The following is a 24,318-nucleotide window of genomic DNA, read 5'->3' as shown; positions in this document are numbered from 1 at the left end:
ACAGCTGCTTTTAGAGATATGTTCACTCACCTGATAAGGGCAGGGAATGTGGTATTCTTTGCACCGTTCTTGTATCCATGTCGTTTCCCACACACCTCGGTACGCCTGCTCATAGAAATAGCAGCCAATCACCACTAGAAGCGGCACAAGATACAGAACGCTGAAGACGCCAATCCGAATCATGAATTTCACCAGCTTGTCCTGGTTCTCCTTCTCGAGAGGAATTTCAATACGGACCCGATTTAAAGAGATGATGCCGGCGAGCAGCAGAGAAACTCCAACCACCACATACAAGCAGAGGGGAGCAAGAACAAAGTATCTCAAGGCCTCCACATCGTAGAGGCCAACGAAACACACACCGCTGATGTTGTCCCCTTCAATTTTATTCATAGCGAGGAGAATGATGGTCAGGGTTCCCGGGATGCCCCATGCGCTGGCATGGAAAAGCAGGGCTTTCTTCTCGATGGCTTCGCTGCCCCACTTGGGGACGGCGGCCAAGAACCAAGTAATGGTAAGAATCACCCACCAGACGCTCCCAGCCATGGTGAAGAAGTACAGGACCATGAAGAGCATGGTGCACGCTTTGTTGTGAGAGCCCTGCGTCACCGTGGAAGCCTTGTAGGTGGTGGGGCTAGAGGCGTTGCAGGCCACCCTGTCCTCCAGCAAAAAGCCGATGAAGAAAATGAGAGACACCATCATGTAACAGACGGCGTAAAAGATAATGGGCCTTTCTGGGTAGCGGAACCTTGTGACGTCGATCAGGAAAGTCAAGAAAGTAAACAAGGTGGCTGAAAGGCAGACAATGGAGATCACGCCAATGAAGTACCGCGCGAAGGAGAGCTCCTCACGCCGGAAATACATATTTGGACAAGGAGGGGAGCAGTCCCGTACCCGCAGGAATGTGTAGCCCAGGTCAGGGTCTATTTTCAGCTCTCGGGGGCACCAAAAGCCATAGTCTCTTTGCACTGCCACCGGCACCTCTTCTGTTGGCTCCCCAACTACGCTGAGATCGACCAGGCGAGGGTAAGGCTCATCACAGTCCGGGAACCTGGAACAACAAGAACAGAGAACGAGCGTGGTTGAGACACACGTTTGGTTGCTGGCCACAAAATAACCCCGAGGCTTCCTTGACCTGGTTCGCTAAGCAGCCGCAGCCTCGGAGGGGTTGTGAAACGTTGGACAGTGGTAAGGAGGAGATTTTATTTATTTGTTTGCTTATTTATTTGTTACATTTATATACCGCCCCATAGCCGAAGCTCTCTGGGCGGTTTACAAAAGTTAAAAACAGTAAACATTTAAAAAGTATACAAAATTTAAAAACATAAAAACAACACTATCCATTTAAAAACAACGGTTCTGGGGGTCCGTTAAAAACAAACTTAGCGTTGTTAAATGCTGTTAAATGCCTGGGAGAAGAGAAAAGTCTTGACCTGGCGCCTAAAACAGTGTTGGCACCAGGCGAGCCTCATCGGGGAGATCATTCCACAGTCGGGGAGCCACCACCGAGAAGGCCCTCTCCCTAGTTGCCATCCTCCGAGCTTCCCTCGGAGTAGGCACTTGGAGGGGGCCCTTAGATGTTGAGTGCAGTATACGGGTAGGTTCATGTCGGGAGAGGCGTTCCGTCAGGTATTGTGGTCCCAAGCCATGTAGGGCTTTACAGATGCTGTTAAGTGCTTGGGGAAGGCGCTAGTCTAAAAATCACACTATCAGGCACACTCTGTTGTCTTGGAATTTCATTATCTCCATTAAGCAGCGCTGGCAATGACTAACTGCGATTTATCAGAGACCTGAAGCCCAAGGTTTGAATGCTTATTTCAAGCCAATATATGAGCTTCAGTCATCCTCATCTCATTTCTTATATTTCCAATAAACGAAGATTTCTGGGCGGTTCAGAACATAATAAAACATCGTATTAAAACTTTAATATACAAACATTTAAAACAGTTTGAAACAAATACAATTAACAATTAAACTACTAGGACTCGATAAAAAACCCACTAACATTAAAAAGCTGCTTCATATGGCCGTTAAATGCCTGGGAGTAGAGGAAAGACTTAACTTGGGAGCTGAAAAAATGACAATGTTGGTGCCAAGGGGTCCTCACTAGCCAGAGCATTCCACAACGGAGGGGCCACCACCAAGAAGACCCTCTCCCTTGTTGCCATCCTCGGAAGTTCCCTCGGAGGACGTAGCACTTGGAGGATGGCCTCAGATGTTGATCATAGTGTATGGGTACATTCTAGTCCCTAGCAACATCTAGCCCTCCTCCTTGCCCAGTTATCTCCTCCACATTTCCATAGCCCAATACTCTTCCCACTGGACTGTAGTGGCTTGGAGGCCGGTCACAAATTGAAGAGCGTAGAACTGCAGAGGGACAGTTCACGTTTTGCAGCAAGAGAAATGGACAGAATAGATTGAGAGGCTTTATGCTATTTTGGGCTACATTAATAGAAATATAGCTTCCAAATCACGTGAGGTACTGGTTCTTCTCTATTCGGCCCTGGTTAGGCCTCATCTAGAGTATTGCGTCCTGTTCTGGGCTCCACAATTCAAGAAGGACGCAGACAAGCTGGAGCGTGTTCAGAGGAGGGCAACCAGGATGATCAGGGGTCTGGAAACAAAGCCCTATGAAGAGAGACTGAAAGAACTGGGCATATTTAGCCTGGAGAAGAGGAGATGGAGGGGAGACATGGGAGCACTCTTCAAATACTTAAACGGTTGTCACACAGAGGAGGGCCAGGATCTCTTCTCGATCCTCCCAGAGTGCAGGACACGGAATAACGGGCTCAAGTTAAAGGAAGCCAGATTCTGGCTGGACATCAGGAAAAACTTCCTGACTGTTAGAACAGTACGACAATGGAATCAGTTGCCTGGTGAGGTTGTGGGCTCTCCCACCCTAGAGGCATTCAAGAGGCAGCTGGACAACCCTCTGTCAGGGATGCATTAGGGTGGATTCCTGCATTGAGCAGGGGGTTGGACTCGATGACCTTGTAGGTCCTTTTCAACTCTGCTATTCTATGATTCTATGATTCTATGCCACTAGTGGGTTAAGAAGTCCCTCTTAGGAGACTAGAGCTGTGCTTAAGACAAATGACAAAGGAGTTCAGGGCCAAGCAGAGCAGATGACTGGCTATCCGGTCTTCTGTAGAAGTATTATGACCAACTTCCTTGATCTTTTGAACATAACCATGAAGTTTCCCTAGACTTTTCTTCTAGTTTAGCCGAATGAGGAAAGAAAGAAAGGTGGGGGGGGGAAGGAGAGAGACTGAGTAATTAGAAGAAAAGCTAAGTTGTCCTTGTAGTTGAGTGATTACCCTCATTATTAAAAGCTTATAATTCTAGTCTGTCTGTCTGAACTGGCCTGGGTATGTTTTGTTAGTGTGGTTTATGTGCTATGAAGCCGTCACTTGGCATATTTTTCTTTCTGACTGAAAGCACAAAAGACTCAAGATTACTTAATGAAAAAAATTCCAGGGGGGTAGCCAGGCTAGTCTCTTGCAGCAAAAACAACTAAAGTCTAGTGACACCTTAAAGACTAAGAAATTTATTCTGGCATAAACTTTCATGGACTACATTTGACTTGATCCACAAAGGTTTATGCCTTAAGACTCTTAGTTATTTTAAATATGAGAGAGAGAGAGAGAGAGAGAGAGAGAGAGAGAGAGAGAGAGAGAGCGAGCACAGCTGGTTTAAAGATAGAACAGTCTTACCATTTGCAATTTAATAAAACTTGCTTCCGCTAAGGGGGAAAAAGATTTTGGGGTAGGGGAGAATATTAAAAAGGTATCTGTATCCTATCTTGATTTGAAACAGCAAGTCTATTAAACGTAATGGTCTGCGCCTTACTGGAAGTAACCCAAACCGAACAAGAATCACAAAGTAAGCAGTGGCGCTACTTTAGTCCATGGTACGCTTTAGTCTTTGACTACAATCTAAAAGTTCCAAAGCCGGGAATTGGTCTAGTGCACCATCTCTCAGCCTGGTATCCCTCCAGATGCTTTGGATCACACCTCCCAGAATCCCTGACTAATAGCCATGCTAGTTGGGGATGATGGGACTTGAAGTCCAAAACATCTGGAAGGCACCAGGTTAGGGAAGCCTGGTCTAGTTGTTTCCCAGCATTGTCAAATATACAAAAGGAGGAAAAGAGCTGCCTGAATAATGTTAACAGGGTTTTCGTTGGGGACAGAGTCTGGCTCAGTCAAGAAGCCATTGTCAAAGCCATTATCAGTTACCTAGGGAGGTTGTCAGTTACCTAGGGAGGTGGTGGGCTCTCCCACACTAGAGGCCTTCAAGAGGCAGCTGGACAAGTATCTGTCAGGGATGCTTTAGGGTGGATTCCTGCATTGAGCAGGGGGTTGGACTCGATGGCCTTGTAGGCCCCTTCCAACTCTGCTATTCTGTGATTCTATGAAGCAATTCCTCAATTGTTTAACCCAGGGATTACGGGGATGTGTGGAGTAACTGTAGAGTTAACTCTGGGTTATTTAACCCATAATCAACCCAGAGTTTCTGGATTTGAATGTCATGAAACAACCCAGGAATGGGGCAATCCCGGGTTGTTGACTGAAAGTGGAAACAATGAGCACAAAGGTCACATGCTCTGCACATCCCTAGAATTACTGAGTTAAACAACTCAAGAACTCCCACCATGATTTAAGAACAAATTTAAAATGTATGAAGGGTCTGACGAAAATAGTTATAAAGATAGCAATATCGAGTCACAGAATCCTAGCGTTGGAGGGGGGCGGGTTTGTAAGCCACTGAGCTGGTTTCATATCCAGGAAAGTTTGTTACCTCAACCAAAAGAAAACATGAGAAGGTACAATGCTAAGTCTCAAAACCAAAGTCACTTATACATCCTGGAACGTATTAAAACCAGAGGTGGAGATTTTTTAAAACAACAACAACACACAAATCCAGAGGATTTGCTCACCTGCTGCATTCCATATCCTCTGGCCAAGACACGCCAAACATCTCCATGAGTTTTGAACACTCGTTGTACGCCCGTTGACAAATTCTGCGACATGGGAGGGTGACTCTGCCGTACTCCATGCAAACAGGAGCATAAAGAGCACACAGAAAAGGCCGGAAGTCCCGGGAGCAGTCAAGGTTTACCATCGGGTGGAATGGCTAGAAAGAGAAAACAAAATTAAACAGTTGCAGGCCACTGTCTAAACCAGTGGTTCTCAACCTTCCTAATGCCGCGACCCTTTAATACAGTTCCTCATGTTGTGGTGACCCCCAACCATAAAATTATTTTCGTTCTTCTCTACACGATCCATTGTCATGGGATGGTTTGCTAATGAACATAATACATAACAAAAGCTTTAATAATACAAAAGATGATACATGACATAGTTCAGTCAATACAGTTTCCTAAGACCATCGGAAATATGTGTTTTCCGATGGTCTTAGGCGACCCCTGTGAAAGGGTCGTTCGACCCCCAAAGGGGTCCCGACCCACAGGTTGAGAACCGCTGGTCTAAACAGTAAACTATATTCTATCTGAAGAGACAATCTGGGTGGTTTCCATAATCTAAGATCTCAGAATCTCTGTCCAACTTTGGAAAAAAAATGTGAATCAAGTAATACAGATAATTCAGGCAGAGAACGTCAACGTAATAGTTCAATTCCATCATAAGTGGCTACTAGGAGGAGGGCCTTCTCTGCTGTGGCACCCCGGCTGTGGAACGAGCTCCACAGAGTGGTCCGCCTGGCGCCTACACTGTACTCTTTTCGTCTCCAGCTGAAGACCTTTTTATTCACTCAGTATTTTAACACTTAATTTTAACTTAAATTTCTAACTCTGTATTTTAATCTTATATCAATTTTGCTGTGTGGTTTTATCCTGGTTGTGCTTTTTATACTGTATTTTGTATTTGTGTTTTTAACCTGTGGGTTGTTTTATTATGGTTTTAATTTTTGTGGACCGCCCAGAGAGCTTCGGCTATTGGGTGGTATAAAAATGTAAAAAATAAAATAAATAACTAAAATAATAAAATAAATAAGTTGCTTTCACTTTGATTTAGTGGGCTATCATTTTTGAGGTCACCAGTCAAGTTTTGACCCTTCCTCTCCTAGAAATATTGTAAACCGCCCAGAGAGCTTCAGCTATGGGGCGGTATATAAATGTAATAAATAATAATAATAATAATAATAATAATGATGATCATGATGGCTCAGAAAAAAAGGAAAAAAACCCAGGAAAAATACCATTTTCATCCCCCCAAAAGGAGAAACATTTTGGATTACGAAATATTTTCATTTAGAATGATGAATAACATGTTTAAGACAGTGCGTTCAGACATTGCTACCTGGTCTTTACTCCCTCAAAATGATTTCTAAGAATTCCATAATCTAAGATTAGAGATGTAAAATTTCCAGAAATTTTGAAGTCACGGGAAAAAATTGTTTTAATCTTCTCTTTACAATTCCCAGCATAGTTATTTCTTCTATTTCTTATTAAGATGATAGAACCCTCAAATGCTGCATGTTAAAACATGGCTTGTTCTAGAGTTGTGGGGTTGTTTAACCCACAAACAGCCCCAAGTGCCCCTGTTCAGAGGTCATGGAAACAACCCTCAAATGATTCAAGGGTTGTTACTGCAAACAGAATGAGGCTTGGGCTTATGGAACTCATGGGCACAGTTTTTAATACAGTTCCCAAAAGACTTCACTTTTAGGAAATGCTACCTCAAGTGATAAAACCTTTAACCAGTGCCACCTAATAAACCTCCTGTACCTAAAAGAAACTCGGCAGCTGGTATCCGAAGCCTTGGGGCTGGGATTGGCATCACCCCTGGGGACAATCTTTCAAAATAAGCAAAGATTTTGATGGTTATTATTAAGGGGAATTAGTTATGCAAAGAATAAAATGTCACTCTTCAAATAACAGCTTGAGAATGCTTAAAGGAACTTACATTCCCTAGCTAAATAAGCTCTTTTCCTTTAGATCCAATTTCCCTAAACTCTACTCCAACCAATTCTTCACAAACATGAACAGATGCTGTACGCCAGCCATCATCTGCCTCCAGCCATTCCTGCTTCTTTTGATTCAGATGTTTCAGGGACTACTTGCTGAGGTTCCCTCCAGTCATACATAAAATAGGAACCTAAAATGTATTATGTATAACTTTGTTTGCTCATAAAATTATCATGTACAATAGTTTATTCAGAAAATAATGACACATTTACTGAGTTTACTTTTGTTTTAATTTTAGTGATATATTTATGAGCAAACCAAGTTATACGTCATACCCTATTTCTTCGATTCTAAGACACATTTTTCCCCCATATAAACATCTCTAAAAATGGGGTGCGTCTTAGAATCGCGGGTGTGTCTTAGGGTTTTTTTTTTTCCTGTTGGTGGTACTGAAATTAGTGTGCGTCTTACAATCAAAGAAATACGGTACATCTTAGGTTCCTAAAGTAACAAAGTGACCATAGATCTGTAAGGAATGCTAAAAAGTATTTCATTTTTTCCTTTCCCCCCCCTCAAAACGTGTTTTTCCCCCCAACACCTCCCCCATCCCTATTTTTAAAATATTTTTATTGTTTTGCAATGGCTTCAAAACTTCTGCAAATTGTATACCTCTACCCTCTCCTGATTTGCATTTGATTGGTGAGATACAAGCCTGGCTTAATGTGGTATCTCCATTCGCAAGGCATATCTGCAAACAAGGAAATACTATATTGTCTTCCATAACAAGTCCCCTTTTGCCTATTAGTTTTCAAGCTGCAGCCTCCCTCCTTAGTCGTGTTAGCAGTCTCTGGTACTACGGGAAAGCAAGCACACCGACACAACCATTCAGTACCTTGTATTTGGTCAAAATTAATTCAGACATACATGTTCAGACAGCTGAAGTTTTAGCTCTCTATAGATAAGAAATACTTTCAACAGAAGAAACGAAGTCTCTGCCCTTCCTTGCTGCCACAATGTAGGCAGTAAATCAAAATTCACCTTTAGGCTATACTAGGCATTTAGCAGCCAAGTACTCAGTTTTCAAATTGGAGAAAGAAAAAAGGCAAATCTTTTACGGAATCAGAGAAGACGAGAAAAAAGGTGTAAGGAAAAACCAATACAATATGCATGGTTGTGATGATATAATGATACGCAGAACCTGATTGTAGCCTTCCCCAAGGTGATGTTCAGACAGCATGGCCAATGGTCAGGAAAGCTGGAAGTGTAGTCTAAAACACATGGAGAGCACCAGTTTGGGGAAGACTGTTGTAGCTGATAGTGTCAGATTAGTATCAGGGAAGACATAGGTTCAAATCCCTCATCGGCCAAGAAACTCACTGAGTAGCCTTAAGCAAGCCACCATCTCTTAGCCCATCCTACCTCACGGAACCGTTGAGAGGAAGCAATGAAAAAGCCAACGTATGCCACCCTGAACCCCTCGGAGGAAGGGTGGGATGCAGATGCGTTGCCATAACTCATATCCCCACATCCCAATACAACAGTAAGCTGTCTAGACATAACAAGCAATGAGAGATAAGCCATCAGCGATCACTAGGATTGCCAACGCTTCCAGAGGAAGAGAATAAGCAAATACTGTGTTTGTACGCAAATCTTGAATCTGCCATCTCCTAGGTGCAGAAATCCACCTCAGCGCTTCTATCCCCTTCAGCTAAGGGGTGGAGCAGTGCGGCATGCTCTCTGCAAATCTCCAGTGGCAAGGATGCGCTCTTCAAGTTAGCTCACTTCACTCTAGTTCTACAGCTGGAAGAAAGCAAGCAGTTGTTCCATGCACAGACTCCAGAACACACTCCAGTATTAAACACAGTAGTATTATGGGGGTGGGTAACTTAGAATCACAGAATCATAGAATGGCAGAGTTGGAAGGGGCCTACAAGGCCATTGAGTCCAACCCCCTGCTCCATGCAGGAATCCACCCTAAAGCATCCCTTGTGGGCGTCCAGATGTTTTGGCTTACAACAACCATCAGCCATCAGGTTCAGCATTCATTCCTGCAAGCCCTGGCCAAGTAGAGTGCCTCCTCCCTGCCCCAACTAGGCCACTGGTTGCAGAAGTGTTACAGGAGGGGATTTAGCTGGCGCTTGCAGGACCATGTTTTGCAAGTCCCAGCTGAGTAGAGCACCTCCTTCCCAATCCAGATTCCTCCTTCCCGCCCACTCACATCCCAATCGAGGTGCGATCGGGACAGGAAAGGATTTGGCTGGCACTTGCAAGAGCAGAGCAGGGTGGGACTTGGCCAGTGCTTGCAGGACTGGGTCTCCTCCTTCCCAATCAAAATGCATGCAGAGTGGGAAGAAGTCTACTTTGCAGAATGAACGCGGCGGGCAGGAATGGATTACTGCTTGCAGAGCGCAAGGTTTCAAGCATTCCCATAGGGAAAATGGGCAAAAGAAAGCGGAGAGTGAGGCTCAGGATAGTACAGACATTACTGGTACTAGCGGAAGAGTGTTACAGGCCCAGAATGGAGCAGTGACAAAAAGGCATCTGATGCAATGAAACTTTGCCAGTAGTTGCCGGTACTACAGCACCACAAAGGCTGGGGTGGGATAAGGAGACGGAATGGGCAAAGGAGGCAGGAACCGAACAACCTAGGAAATGGGGGGGGGGGGAAACAAGCCACAGTTTGTGCAATCGTCCGGCAGCCAAATCATAGGTTAACTCTGGATAAGGAAACAATCCATGGGTTAATGAAAACTTGGGTTATTGTTCCATGTGAACAAGCCCACACACAGGCAAGAGCCTCAGGAATTCCCCGCCCCCTACATGATCAAGATTAAGTTCTCTTACAGACACTTCTTTGTGAAGGGCACCACAACAGCTCTTGTCTAGACAAGCAAAACTAGTAGACAGCGGGGATGAGGGATATATATTCAACGGAATTCTTCTTTTCCACCCATCTACACTTTCCTCCCCCACCCCTTCCTCAGCTGAATCTATGGATTATGAACTTTTAAGCGAAAGCTCCTGAGCAAAACCAGAAGGGCAACCAGCAATGTAACCCGTATATTTTAATCCAAAACTGAACGCTACATGGATATCCAGGAGCAGTGTTCTGGTTTGCATGTGGAAGAGTATAACAAATATCTTTATCAAAAAAATTCCTTTGAATTTACAAACCTAAGATGCTTCTCGTTTGTCTTGCTGCCTCTGACAGAAACATTTTGGTTTCATAGAAATCAGAAAGAGCAGATATAAACAAGTTCACAAATGGGGGAAAAAAAGTTGCTTGCCATGGACAAATTATAGGTTCCTGCAGCACACGGAGATGAAATACAAAGGAGCCTTCCTCCTTCATTCACATTCAAATTAACAAGGCCCTGTGTGTTCTGTTTCGGAGTTCCATCCCCAATACCATGGCAACCCTGCACCCACAGGCTTTCAGGCGTAGCAACAGGCCCAGCTTAGCAAGGAGTGTGAAAAGGGGAGAGAGTCAAAGGGTGCAATTTGGCTCACGAGAATGAGAATCACAACCTTTGTCAGAGTACAAAAGGCTGGTATCCATAGGAACGGTTCTTTGCTGAACAGAGAACGGGCCTTGGAGATACCATGGCCGGAGACATGATATGGGAAACAGAGGCAAAGGTGCCATCAGACGCACCAGGGTGCAAATACATTGTCCTAGAAGTGATTTTACTGAGGAGTTATGCTGGAGCGCTTTTAAAAAGCTGTGCCTCTTCATAATGCCACTACGGGTTTGAAGCAGCACAGCTAACCTTAAAACCAATAGCGCCGTTTGCACTTTTTGTGTTGATGGGACCAATTTAACTTTTTTCCCCCCCTCGCTGTTCCAGCAAATGATACGGTTGGAGGATTAAACAAACTTTATCTCTTTGTTCTTCGAAGCTGGGAACTCGCTGGGATGTCTGTGATGGTCTGAACTGCAGTGGATAAATATAAGAATTTGTTTAAAGAGAACTCCCCACACCCTGTGGCTGTGTTCAGACAACACAATAGTCGAAGTTGGGTTAATAGTCAACTCCACGGTTGATTTTCGAGGGGGTGCTCCCCACATGACATGGTTATAATCAACCGCGGTGTGGATTAAGGGCAGCATTGAGTTGACTCTTAGTCAATGGTCCGTTTGACTGACACATCCCCTGCCCTTCCCACCCTGTCCTCCTGCTGATATCCCATCAGCCATTGCGAGTTCTGCCAGCTGGACTAGAGTGGCAGCTGCCACTCTGGTTGCTCTCGCCAGGGTACTCTGCAGTCGCTGAAAATAACCAACTGTGTGCGACGAATTAGTCAACAGTGGCCAACACACGACACGATAACCAGCTGTTGTTCAACTGTTGTTTGTGAACAGCCCAGAGAGCTTCGGCTATTGCAGCGGTTCTCAACCTGTGGGTTGCGACCCCTTTGGGGGTCGAACGACCCTTTCACAGGGGTCGCCTAAGACCATCGGAAAACACATATTTCCGATGGTCTTAGGAACCGAGACACCGCTCCTCTATCCGTCTCCAGGAGGGTCCGCCCACATGCAGATACGCCCACATACGAGTGCCCGGCGTGATGACATCATCGCGCCAACCTTAGATATTTACATTACGATTCATAACAGTAGCAAAATTACAGTTACGAAGTAGCAACGAAAATAATTTTATGGTTGGGGGTCACCACAACATGAGGAACTGTATTAAAGGGTCGCGGCATTAGGAAGGTTGAGAACCACTGGGCTATTGGGTGGTATAAAAATGTAATAAAATAAATAAATAAATAAATAAATAAATTCAAATAACCAACTCTTCACAGTGGTGGTCATTTCGGTCGAATAACCAACTGTGGTGTGAAGAAGCCCTGACAGATGACTCGATTGCTAACTGTTGATTATTTAACCCACTGTTCTCGTGACATCCAAACCCAGTCGCTGTATTCAAATCACCTTTCTAGCCAAACCTAATCCGGAGCTCTGAAAATCTGCAATGGCCAGGGTGAAGACCCATCACCATAAATGTCACCCCAAAACTAGACTGCAATATTTTCTATGTGCAATATTTTCTATGTGGGTCTATCTTTGAAAAATTATGTAGAATACAGTAGCCCACCTGTCTTCCCCAGCAGTGGCAATAACTATACCTCTCAAGAGCCAGCACTTCTATGGCTACAGAGTGCCGGAAAGAAGAAAGGATAACCCTGGCATTTGCAACTGCCCGAGGAAACCTAGCTGAAGCAACCCAACCCAGGGTTTGTATTGCTTCTCTCCACACACAGCAGAGTTGACTAGTTACTTCTCCGGTCTATGAAGCTGAAACCTTGCTACCCTGCCTATTGGGCCTTACTACCCCATAGAGTTTCTATCTCCAGCCCTTGAGAGGGCTCGATCTTTTCGAGCTGCGTAAGGGAAAATTCTCCCCTTCCCTCAATGCGTTCTATTTGGGACTGCCCTTAAGGCTGATCTGGAAGCTGGATCAACTGCAGCTGTTGTCAAGAGCTGCCCCTTTTCAGCATGTAACACCTTTGCTGAGGGAACTGCACTGGCTGCCTGCTTCCTATCGGGCCAGGCTTAAGGTTCTTGTACTTGTGTACAAAGCCCTAAACTACTGGGACCAGGATGCCTGAGAGAGAGCTTTCTCCCTTACCAACCTACCCAATCACTGAGGTCATCAGAGGGCCTGCTCCTGGTGATGCCACATTGACTTATGGCCTGACTGAAGACCACCCGCAAAAGAGCCTACAGTGTGGTGGCCCCCTTTCTACAGAACTCCCTGGATGTCAGGCAGGCACCAACTGTGTTGTTTTCGGCGCCTTCTGAAAACAGGTCTTTTCCAGGAAGCCTTCTTTGCTTGACCAGCTTCAGTTTTATGGGCACCCTGCTTTTTAAAAAATAATTTTAATATAGTGCTTTATTCTTTTTAACTTTTTAGCATTTTATCTCTTGTGGTTCATCGCTCCAGAAACTGTTTAGATGTGGAATGGTATGCAAACGTTGTAATTAAATAAATTTTACGGAAGGAGATAATGCATCAGATGGAATTTCCTTTTCTATACAAGTTTTAAAGATGCAGGCGTATGTCCTGGCAGTCTTATGCCTGCTTGACTCCCTGTTCCAGTTATACAGTTTGATGCTCACGGAGTATCTCAAATATTTTCCCCCTACCAATTCTTTACTATTTTTTATTTTGCAGCTATCATATTACATGTAAAAGTTTCTTGTTAAAACACAGAAGAGACGCAGGATTCGATAAAACTCATGTTGTGAGCACTATCTATTTTAAGCTTTGGCAGAAATACTTCAAATACACCACCAGCACACTTTTCTGTAATTTCAGATGCAACACTCACAAATTATGAGATATTAGCAGATCGATTTTACTGTGTGTTTTTTTTATGCAGGGAGCCATCAGACTACTTAAAAAAAAACATTGCGTGATTCACCTTTTTCAACATAAGCAACCCCCGTTAAGCCTCTCTCAGACATTATGAATTAGCTATAATACTATGCCATCTGCCTGGGTGACCCTAAACAACAAAGGCAGTATGCATAAATTAAAGCACAGAATTGACTAACTTCAAAATACATTCTTGGAGTTAAACATCCGTGTTTAGCTACAAAGACACCAGACCTTTTAAAAAACTCTGGCACCCGCATTTCTAGTTGAGTTTTACTGTACACTATTTACCTTCCATACTTGTGTGCAAAGCTGTTTGCTGCATTCTTCAAATACTTAAAAGGTTGTCACACAGAGGAGGGCCAGGATCTCTTCTCGATCCTCCCAGAGTGCAGGACACGGAATAACGGGCTCAAGTTAAAGGAAGCCAGATTCCAGCTGGACATCAGGAAAAGCTTCCTGACTGTTAGAGAAGTACGACAATGGAATCAGTTGCCTAGGGAGGTTGTGGGCTCTCCCACACTAGAGGCCTTCAAGAGGCAGCTGGACAACCATCTGTCAGGGATGCTTTAAGGTAGACTCCTGCAATGAGGAGGGGTTGGACTCGATGGCCTTCTAGGCCCCTTCCAACTCTGCTTTTCTATGATTCTATGATTCCTCAACTGCCATTTTGCTTATTGGACACGGAGTGAGAGTAGGTTCTCCTGCTAGAATTCCTTGTAGGATATGCAGGGCCAGTGCCAGGCTATTTTGCGCCCTAGGCAAGGTGAGCTGCTTTCACACCCCCACCCCTCAGCGTACCCCCCAACCCCCACCCCACCATACCCCCCCACCCGAGCATACCCCCCCACCCCCGGTAGGCAGAGACAAGCGGGGATGAAGGCCGCATTACCTTTCCCTTGCCCGAAGTCAGAACGTGTGTCCCGGCTTGACTTCGGCTGGGTGGGACGCTGGGGTGGGAGTTGGGTGGACAGACAGCTCCACGTTCTGATGTCCGGCATGCCCGTACGCCAGAATGTGGAGCCATCCGCCCTCCCCCACCCACCCCAGCGTCCTGGCTTGGCTTTGGTTGGGCGGGCACCCAGCCAAAGCCAAGCCAGGTATGCTGGGGGTTTGGGGGCGGAAGGGCGGCTTTGGAACGGCCGCCTGGAAGCTGCCCTCACTCGGCTAGAGTGGCTCTGGGAGTGGGATGGCGACTTCCGGGTGCGGCGTTCAGCGCCCCTCTTACCTTGGCGCTCTAGACAGCTACCTGACTGGCCTCTATGGCAGCGCCGGCCCTGAGGATATGGTGTAATATAGGAAAATCTGAGCAAAGATGTGGAAAAGACTAACAAACTCTTCTAATAAAAGGGAAATGCTATTTCGAAAAGAAAAGTGGGAATAGAAGCAAAGTAGCTGCTCCAACAGATTTAACCCCCTCTTTCTAGAAATGGTTGAATGCTTAAACATAAACAGATTTTTATTCATGGTTGATAACTCTCTTCACAGGACTGGCCAATGTTGGACAGCTCCTAGTTGCTCTGCTTATACAATTTGGACAGCTCAATTTGACCAATCATTCCAGTCTAGAATTTATATTAAGGAGCCGAAACACACACACACACACACACACACACATTTTCTCAAGAACAAGAGGTGCTTTTTGGCAGCTTCAAGTGGCGATTATGATTTAGAGGGCAAAATTATGGCAATATATGTGGCAGCTCTGCCAGCAGGTGTCACATCTCCGTCAGTCAAAGAGGGTAGAGTCTGTGCCAGAAAAGTAACCCAGTGTAGAAAGAATCCTGCCCCTTTGGGAAGAATGTCTGCTCACATTGCAGGATGCCATTGTGTCACATACCAGGAAGAAAAAGGCTTGTAGCCTGAGATGCAACAAGGAATTCAGTCCATGCTGGAATTGTAAAATCAGACCACCCAATATTGGCTGCGTGTCTAGAATCCTGCGAACTCTGCATGACAAGATAATATCACGCTACTGTAGCCCTGGTTGTAATTTCACAACTGTAATTTCAGAGTGACATTCTCTTTTGAAGATGCAATGAGGATTTTATTTTTTAGAAACTAAGTCACAAGAGGGGGAAAAGGAAGACATACATTTCTGAAGCACAAAACACCTCTCAAATTATTTCTATAATACGTATTCCATTACAGCAAGCTTACTAAAAAAAAGCAGAGAAAAATTCAATATATATACCGTATTTCTTCGATTGTAAGACGCACACTAATTTCAGTATCACCAACAGAAAAAAAAGCTTTGATTCTAAGGATAATAATCGTACTTGCGATGCTAAGACGCACCCCGTTTTTAAAGATATTTATATGGGGGGGAAAGTGAGTCTTAGAATCGAAGAAATACAGTAGTACGCAGTATCGTTATATGTTCTTTTGGAACAAATTATTTTTGCTGTTGCGTGTGTGTATTGTGAGCTGTTACTGGGCATGTGGAGAAAGACTGCCATATAAAATTCCAATCTAATCTACATTTGAGCGTCCTCATTTCTGTCTGCTGCATATCGTAATGCCGTATTGCCAGATACATGCTAATGTCACTGAGCGCAAACAAAGCCAAGCAATCAGCCTACTACAACCAGGGGTGAGAAAGTCTTTGATCTCAGGAAACTCAGGAAGGAAAGATATATTACAAGAACTAAATCAGGCTGCCAGCATCAGTGAGGCTGTCTTCCCTGCCTCAGGAATACTGCAGCTCTGACTGGTGGGTTGATAGGTAGCTGGCCACACCATTTTCAACTTGCCTCTGTATTATGTTTTAGTTTCTCTCCACCTCCATGTGCAAAGTTGCTTCCTACACACAGTGTCGTTTATTTCCCTCCCCCTGAACTATCCTCATTCTGGAAATCAGCAGCAGCAGCAAGTCCTAAAGAGTCCTAGCAACTCCAGCCTCCACCCCCAACCTCGAGAATATTATTTATTACATTTTTATACCGCCCAATAGCCGAAGCTCTCTGGGCGGTTCACAAAAATTAAAACCATCATAAAACAACCAACAGGTTAAAAGCACAAATACAAAATACAGTATAAAAAACACAACCAGGACAAAACCACGCAGCAAAATTGATGTAAGATTAAAATACAGAGTTAGAACTGTAAAATTTAAATTTAAGTTAAAATTAAGTGTTAAAATACTGAGAAAATAAAAAGGTCTTCAGCTGGCGACAAAACGAGTACAGTGTAGGTGCCAGGCGGACCTCTCTGGTTTCACATTCCACAGCCGGGGTGCCACAGCGGAGAAAGCCCTCTTCCTAGTAGCCAAATACTACTATTTGGCTACTAGGAGAGAATATATTCTTTCCAAATGCCACCTAGTCAACAAGCTTCTGCCACTTCATTCCAATTGCAGGTAGACCTTTTTTTTTTCTTTTTTTGAAGAATGGTAAGATTTGCTTTGCAAAATGACTGACTGATGCCAGCTTCCTTTCCTCTGCAATTCTACAGATCTAGACATGAATATACCCGGTCACTACGCTCAACATCTAAGGTCCTCCTCCGGGTGCCTACTCCAAGAGAGGCTGGAAGTGTGGCAACGAGGGACAGGGCCTTTTCGGCGGTGGCCCCCAGACTATGGAATGGTCTCCCTGACGAGGCTCGCCTGGCACTAACGCTGCTATCTTTCCGGCGCCAGGTTAAGACTTTCCTCTTTGCCCAGGCGTATGGTGGCGCATCTTAATCACCCACATGCTTAGGTTTTTTTTAAACAGTTTTTAATGCTTTATGTGTGTATGTTCTGTGTTTTAGAATTTTAAATTTTGTATACTCGTTTTAATCTTAATTTTAGAATTTCTGTAAACCGCCCAGAGAGCCCTGGCTGTGGGAGCCGTATATAAGTGCAATAAATAAATAAATAAATCTACTTGCAACTGGCTTATCTCTCTCTCACAAACACACTCCCCAGAAAGAACAAAGCATGTTTAAAATGGGGGAGGGGCAGAAATAGAGACTGGGTTGCGATGAGGAGCTGCTGCAGAGAAGAAAAACCTGGAGTGGATTTCTTTGGGAGAAAAGGAAAGACTGCTTCCTAGCCTGTTAAATCCTAGTTCTGAATACAAATTATTGCTCTGCTGTGGCTTGTCAGGGAAGTAGGGGCAATATTTAATTTTCAGAAACATACCTGTAAGAAACTCAGGCCTACAGGGAATAATGCCATCAATAATAATAATAATAATAATAATAATAATAATAATAATAATAATATCTTACCCGCCTCTCCCTTTGGATTGAGGCGGGGAACAACATTAGTACAGGAATCAACACATCTTAAAAAACTCTTGATTATATGTTGTCTGGGTAGGCCTGCCGGAAAAGGCTAGTCTTCAAAGCTGCCTTAAAATCACATAGAAAGTTAATTTTACGAATCTTGTCCAGCAGGCCATTCCATAATCCATGGGCAACAGGTCCTCTGGGAAACTGATGTCAGCCTAATTTTGGCTGACTGATGTAAGTTCTCCCCAGAGGACCTGAGTGTGCGGGGCGGACTGTATGGGAGAAGGCGATCCAGCAGGTATCCTGGACCCAAACCATTTAGGGCTTTAAAGGTAATGACCAACACTTTCTACTTTACCCGGAAACTAATTGGCAGCCAGTGGAGTGATTTTAATGTTGGGGTAATATGCTCACCCCTAGATGTACCGGTGACCAACCTGGCTGCCATATTTTGAACTAGTTGAAGTTTCTGAACTAGGTACAATGGTAGCCCCATGTAGCGCGCATTGCAGAAGTCAAGCCTTGTGGTTACCCCACACATGCACAACCATCTTTAGGTCTTCTGACTCTAAGAAGGGGCGCAGCTGGCGTATCAGCCGAAGCTGATAGGAGGCACTCCTGGCCGTCACTTGGAGCGACGGATCCAGGAGCACCCCCAACTGCGAACACAGTCTTTCAGGGGGAGTGTAGCCCCATCCAGAACCGGTTGACACACCTCCAAACCTAGGTCAGAGCCCTTGACAGAAAGCACCTCTGTCTTGTCTGGATTCAGCTTCAGTTTGTTTTTCCTCATCCAGCCCATTACCGCCTCCATGCATTCATTCTGAGGAGACACACTATCCTTAGCTGATGCTGTTATTGCTATTACCCCTTCTCTTTAATTCTGGGGTTGGGGGCAAGGTGGAAGTGAAAGGCGTTATGCATGTATACAGAAGCACTTTTACTATATTCTTGCTGGGTGGAAGATAACATTTGGCTCCTTAGTCTGGACAAAATGAGTGGATCCCTGCAAGTAATAATGGGGTCTGTAGTTCCTGTATTAGCCACACTGGTGATCCCACACTGGCAAAAACAAGAGCCACAAATACTGTTGGATGCTTTTCAAATACAAACTGGTACCAGACTCGCTCCTGCTATGGCAAACTATGAAAGCCAGATTTATCTATTCTGTGCAAAGAACTTGCAGATTTCTATCTTAATGAACTCTCAAACATGTGTCAAATATCCTGTATTTTAGACGAAAAGCACTTCTATGCAAAAAAAATAACTTTGACCACTCCAGAGGTATTTTTCATGGTGGTTTTTGTGTGTGTGTGTGTGTGTGTGTAGGATGTTACTAATCTGCAAAGTGACCTCAAGAGCATTAAGATAAGAAATGTATCCGTGTTCTTCTAAGCTTTATTATTATAACCAGATATAGTGAAAGTCCTGATTATACTGAACTTTCTCTGCAATTCACCAGTAATAAAGGTCATTCTACCAGGATTTAATGCTATAATACGTACATTTTAGAGGGGGAAATAAATGCTTACCTCCATTGCGAGAGCTGCTGTTTGCTGATCATAATGATTCAGGAGGTTAGGCATAAACGTGGTATTGTAAGGGAGATCCTGGCACATCCTCAAGATGATGGGCTCGCATGAGAACAGGCTGTGGCCACTCGTACATCCTACCAGAACAGCCAAAGGCCATAGATAATGGATCATCCAGTTGGCAGCCATCCTTCTGCCGTGTTCATGAGAGTCTCCAGGTTATTTAGTAAACATTGCGGGATATCTGGGCACCATGGTCAGCTTTTCAACCTAAGGATCCTCAGAGACTGAACGACTCTTCGTATTCAGAGAACTTAGCATAGTCCAACAGAATGCTTTCGCTCCCAAAGCACTAAAAAGGTTCTTCATCTTGCCCTTACGTTTCGTATCACTATAAAAGTTGCTCTTGGCCATCAAAGCAGGGTGACTAACCACATTCCCAAACAGACACCATGCTGAAAATCTTCTTTTATTAAGCCATCTAAAGATATAAAAAAACAGAGTTGTTAAACTGCATTGTTAACCATGTTCAGAGGAGGGCAACCAGGATGATCAGGGGTCTGGAAACAAAGCCCCATGAAGAGAGACTGAAAGAACTGGGCATGTTTAGCCTGGAGAAGAGAAGATGGAGGGGAGACATGATAGCACTCTTCAAGGACTTGAAAGGTTGTCACACAGAGGAGGGCCAGGATCTCTTCTCGATCCTCCCAGAGTGCAGGACACGGATAACGGGCTCAAGTTACAGGAAGCCAGATTCCAGCTGGACATCAGGAAAAACTTCCTGTTAGAGCAGTACGACAATGGAATCAGTTACCTAGGGAGGTTGTGGGCTCTCCCACACTAGAGGCCTTCAAGAGGCAGCTGGACAACCATCTGTCAGGGATGCTTTAGGGTGGATTCCTGCATTGAGCAGGGGGTTGGACTTGATGGCCTTGTAGGTCCCTTCCAACTCTGCTATTCTATGATTAATTGTGAATGCTAGTACTGGACCCTCTCACTCATGTTCTGTCAACCAAACCTCATCTACTCCTATTTAGTCCTCCACAGGTACTGCTGCTTAGGATAAACGGATTTATGGACTACCACAAAAAGGATGTATAGACTATTACAAGCCATTACAGAACGCAAAGGTCTCATTTTGTGAACATATTCAAGTAGTTCCCATTGTTTGCTGTTATGTTTTTGACTATATTTTAATACATACTAATCCCATTCCGCTTCAGCAGAGCTTGTTTTTTGAGCTGTTCTCTGCAATGCACCATGTGGATTAGTTCAGGACTTACTATGTTTCCTTATCCAGACACAAACACAGAGAATCCTTGCTCTTCTTGCAGAAGAGAGGAGGGAAGGTGAAACAGAAGAGACAAGGAAAGGCGCTAACTCATTAAAAGTACTTTCAGTACTACTTCGAAACCATCATTACTTAAGCACTCCAGCAATGGGAATGTTATTCACTCCAAATGCATGTCTAAACACAGAAACTATATTTCATGCAAGCACATGAATTTTGGGAGGGATAACAAAAGCACTATGCACAACTGAAGGATGAGCACATGGCAAAACAATCCTAGGATAGACTAGAGATGTAAAATTTCTGGAAATTTTGAAGCCATGGGAGAAAAAAACGTGTTTTTTTCTGGGGGGTTTCAAGGAAAAACGCAATTTTTAAAAAATTTTTTTTTTGAAATAATGCAATCTTAGCACTTTTTACAGATTGAAAGTCACTGTTACTTTAGGAACATAAAATGTAATTATGTCCAAGTTGGTTTGGCATAAAATTATTACATTTGGTATATTAAAAGTACAGTGTATTCAAACAATTATTACAAATTGAATTTACTTTAAAAAAAAAAAAAAAACTTTTTGGGGGGTAACAAATGGAGCTACAAGCTCCTGAACTGTTAGGAACACCTGAACTGTAAGGAACCTCTTTGGTTTTGCTAGTTTATGAGGAGCAGGCAAAAAATAATTTTAAAAACAACAACAGAGGAAACCATCAACATTAGTAAGAAAGACAATTATTTATGTCTCCACTAGTCCTCAAGTGTCAAGACATAAAGCCCACATTCCCATAAAAAGAACTGAGAAAAAGGGGGGAGCCAAGATTCAGTGAATATGCATGTAATTTAATCAGACTCATTTCCTGACCTATAGCTTATCACTATTACCGTATTTCTTCAATTCTAAGATGCACTTTTCCCCCCATATAAACATCTCTAAAAATGGGGTGCGTCTTAGAATCGCGGGTGCGATTATTATTCTTAGAATCAAAGCTTTTTTTTCTGTTGGTGGTACTGAAATTAGTGTGTGTCTTACAATCGATGGTGTCTTACAATCGAAGAAATACGGTAGTTTCAGTCTCTGCTTCAATGGCAGTGCCCCCTAGAGGCAGAAATGTATCTTGCTCTTGCATTTGAGAGTTGTAGTCTCAGTTTGCAACCTAGGACTTACTTGCTTGTCCTTGGTGCACAGAAATTGTAATAATCTGATACTGTACATAGTTTTTAGAAATCATTTGGAGAAGTAAATATCTGAACACCTTGTCTTAAAACATTTTATTTATCATACTAAAATAAAACATCCCATAATCCGTTCCCCCCCCTCATATTTCCAATTGGGGGGGGGGACAAAAAAGGCTTTGGAAGAAAACGGGAAAAAACCAGTTTTCTTCCGAATTTTTCCAGACCTTCACAGCTCTAGGATAGACTATGGAAATGTGGCCGGGTCAACCTGTTCTCAAAGTTGTAGAAAATAAGAAGAGCCATGTTGGATCAAACCAAAGGCCTATGTCAGCCTTCCCCAGCCTGGTCCTCACCAGATGGTTTGGACTTCTATCAGCCCCAGCCAGGCTGGGCAATGGTCAAGAATGCTGGGAGATGCAGTCCAAAACATTTGAAGGGCATCAGGTTGGCCAGCATCTTATTTTCCACAGCAGCCAAGCAGATGCCCGTGAGAAGCCCACAAGCAGGTCAGCAACTGATATTCAGGAAGCATGCTGCCTCTGATCCAGAAGGTGGCATATAGCCACGACTAGTAGCCATTGATAGAAGGCATAACATAACTTTCTGTATATTGTATTGCCAATTGGGTCTGAAGACGAGAGAAACTACATGTGCCGATTAATTTCCATTGAATAAAAGCGCTCACTGGCTACACTGGCTATTGATTCCTCTAAAGAGGAAAGCCATAATCATTCTGGTGCTCACGGTCTTCAGTCATGTCGAATGCTTTCACCGTTCCCCTGAAAACTCATGTATACACAGGAAGCATTTTCTTCCAAGAATGAAAGCCATATAGCAGTTTCACCCTGGAAAACAAATTTGGCAAAGGAACAAGGTAGTTGACACATCTCTGCTGTCTAGCTGGCACATCTGTGTTGTCTGCACGGCAGCGTGCCGAGACTTAACCCCACTGATTAAAGAGGCAGGGACAAATTTTTATTCTGCAATTAAAGCGTTAGCTGATTAAAACTACCATTAAATCGATTAATTATTGCAGCCTTCATCAATAGTTTATGGTGCTTATACTATAACACTTATTTGGAATCCAAATTTCAAGACAATTAAACCCTCCCCCGACCTTCTGGACCAGTATAATTTGGTATTGATGAAGCCTTGAATAATTAACTTTAAATTCAGAGAAATAGAAAGTCAAGTTATTCATTAGCCTTTACACTGTACCACATTCTAATTCAATTCATCAGGCACTGCATAGGTTTAGGAAACTTTTTCCACTCTGGGGTACACATTAGTAGTACCATAAGAAGGAAACACGCTACTTGGCATATTTTTAACTGCAGATAAAGTGACAATTTCTAAATCCTTTCCAAACTCAACAGATGCTAAAATGCAGCTGAGCAGACATATTGCACAATATCATTCTGATTTTTTTTACCCTCAGATAGATAGGATCCAAACCGTTAGGGAATTTTGCCTGGAAAGTTGAACACACCTCAGGTGTGGAGACAGCTGCACAGCAAGCTGCCTTAATCAAAGCATTGGTCCACCTAGCTCAGTATTATCAACACCGACCGGCAGTGGCTCTCTGGGTTTTCAGGCAGGATTCTTTCTTAGCCCTACCTGGAGATGCTGTGGGGTTAACCTAGGACCTTCTTCATGCTGAGCTATGGTCCCTCTCCAAGCACAGGAAAGGAGGGGAACTATGTAGGAAAAGCACATAGACAAGGTAAATGCTTGTGAACATACAAAGTTGCCCTATAACGAGCCAGGCCAGTGGTCAATGAACCCCAGTTTTATCTACTCTGTCTTTCAGCAGCTCTCCAGGGTTTCAGGGAGAGGGAGAGAGACAGAGAGAGAGAGATCTTATTCTCATTCCTGCTGAACGTCTGAAGCGGAGGCGCTAGGATTGAAACTGGACCTTCTACATGCCAAACATATAGAATCATGGAATAGTAGAGTTGGAAGGGGCCTATATGGCCATCAAGTCCAACCCCCTGCTCAATGCAGGAATCCACCTTAAAACATCCATGACAAATGGTTGTCCAGCTGCCTCTTGAAGGCCTCTAGTGTGGGAGAGCCCACAACCTCCCTAGGTCATTGGCTCCATTGTCGTACTGCTCTAACCGTCAGGACGTTTTTCCTGATGTCCAGCCGGAATCCGGCTTCCTGTAACTTCAGCCCATTATTCCGTGTCTTGCACTCTGGGATGATCGAGAAGAGATCCTGGCCCTGGCACTTTGAAGTTTGCTTCTGTCTTCCCACCCAATTTTGTGACACATAATTTTTGTATTTCTTTGGAAGAAATGTTTGGGAAACAGAAGGTAAAGTACTTCAGACTCCCAGTCTCCTGTATTTTAATTAGGGGTGAGGGTCTCAAACTTCTTTGTAAACCATGAGGGCTAGAAGCCTCTTTTTAAAATAAGAGCAACCAGACACTTTCAATTTAAGTAGCATACAAAAGTGTAATCACTATCTGCCAGTACCACGTTGCTGTATCGCCACCCGCTCTACCTCCCTCAGCATAGTGGCTGCGGGTCCCAGAGAGGTAGAGGAGTACAGCTATGAAGGAACCATACAATACACTCTCACATGCAAAGTACTACATGGAGCCTTTCTTAACCAAAATTTGATGCAAACAACAGAAATCCTGCCTTCACTCCAAGCCCTCTATATGTATCATAGAACTTGGAAGAACAAATAGCTGGTGGCAAAAGCAAAGAGAACCTAGCAAGTAAACCAATACAGTATCTGTGGGCTCCTCTATAGAGTGCTGGGGGAAGGGGGGAGACAGGACTGGA

The 24,318-nt window shown here is 43.9% G+C and overlaps 1 protein-coding gene across 1 annotated transcript in view; it reads right to left on the bottom strand.

Moving 5' to 3' along the window:
• Positions 1-24,318, bottom strand: part of FZD3 (frizzled class receptor 3) — a 44,396-nt gene that overhangs the window by 17,407 nt on the left and 2,671 nt on the right. Inside the window, exons 2-4 of the mRNA XM_063123735.1 lie at positions 19,062-19,542; positions 4,937-5,133; positions 31-1,048 (exon numbers count right to left, since the gene is read on the bottom strand). Of these exons, the coding sequence (XP_062979805.1) occupies positions 31-1,048; positions 4,937-5,133; positions 19,062-19,250 (1,404 nt within the window). The 5' untranslated portion in view covers positions 19,251-19,542. The remainder of the gene's footprint in view (positions 1-30; positions 1,049-4,936; positions 5,134-19,061; positions 19,543-24,318) is intronic.

Source organism: Elgaria multicarinata, chromosome 4, assembly GCF_023053635.1.
Source record: "Elgaria multicarinata webbii isolate HBS135686 ecotype San Diego chromosome 4, rElgMul1.1.pri, whole genome shotgun sequence".
NCBI lineage: Eukaryota > Metazoa > Chordata > Lepidosauria > Squamata > Anguidae > Elgaria > Elgaria multicarinata.
This window is presented reverse-complemented; position numbering and strand designations above follow the sequence as displayed.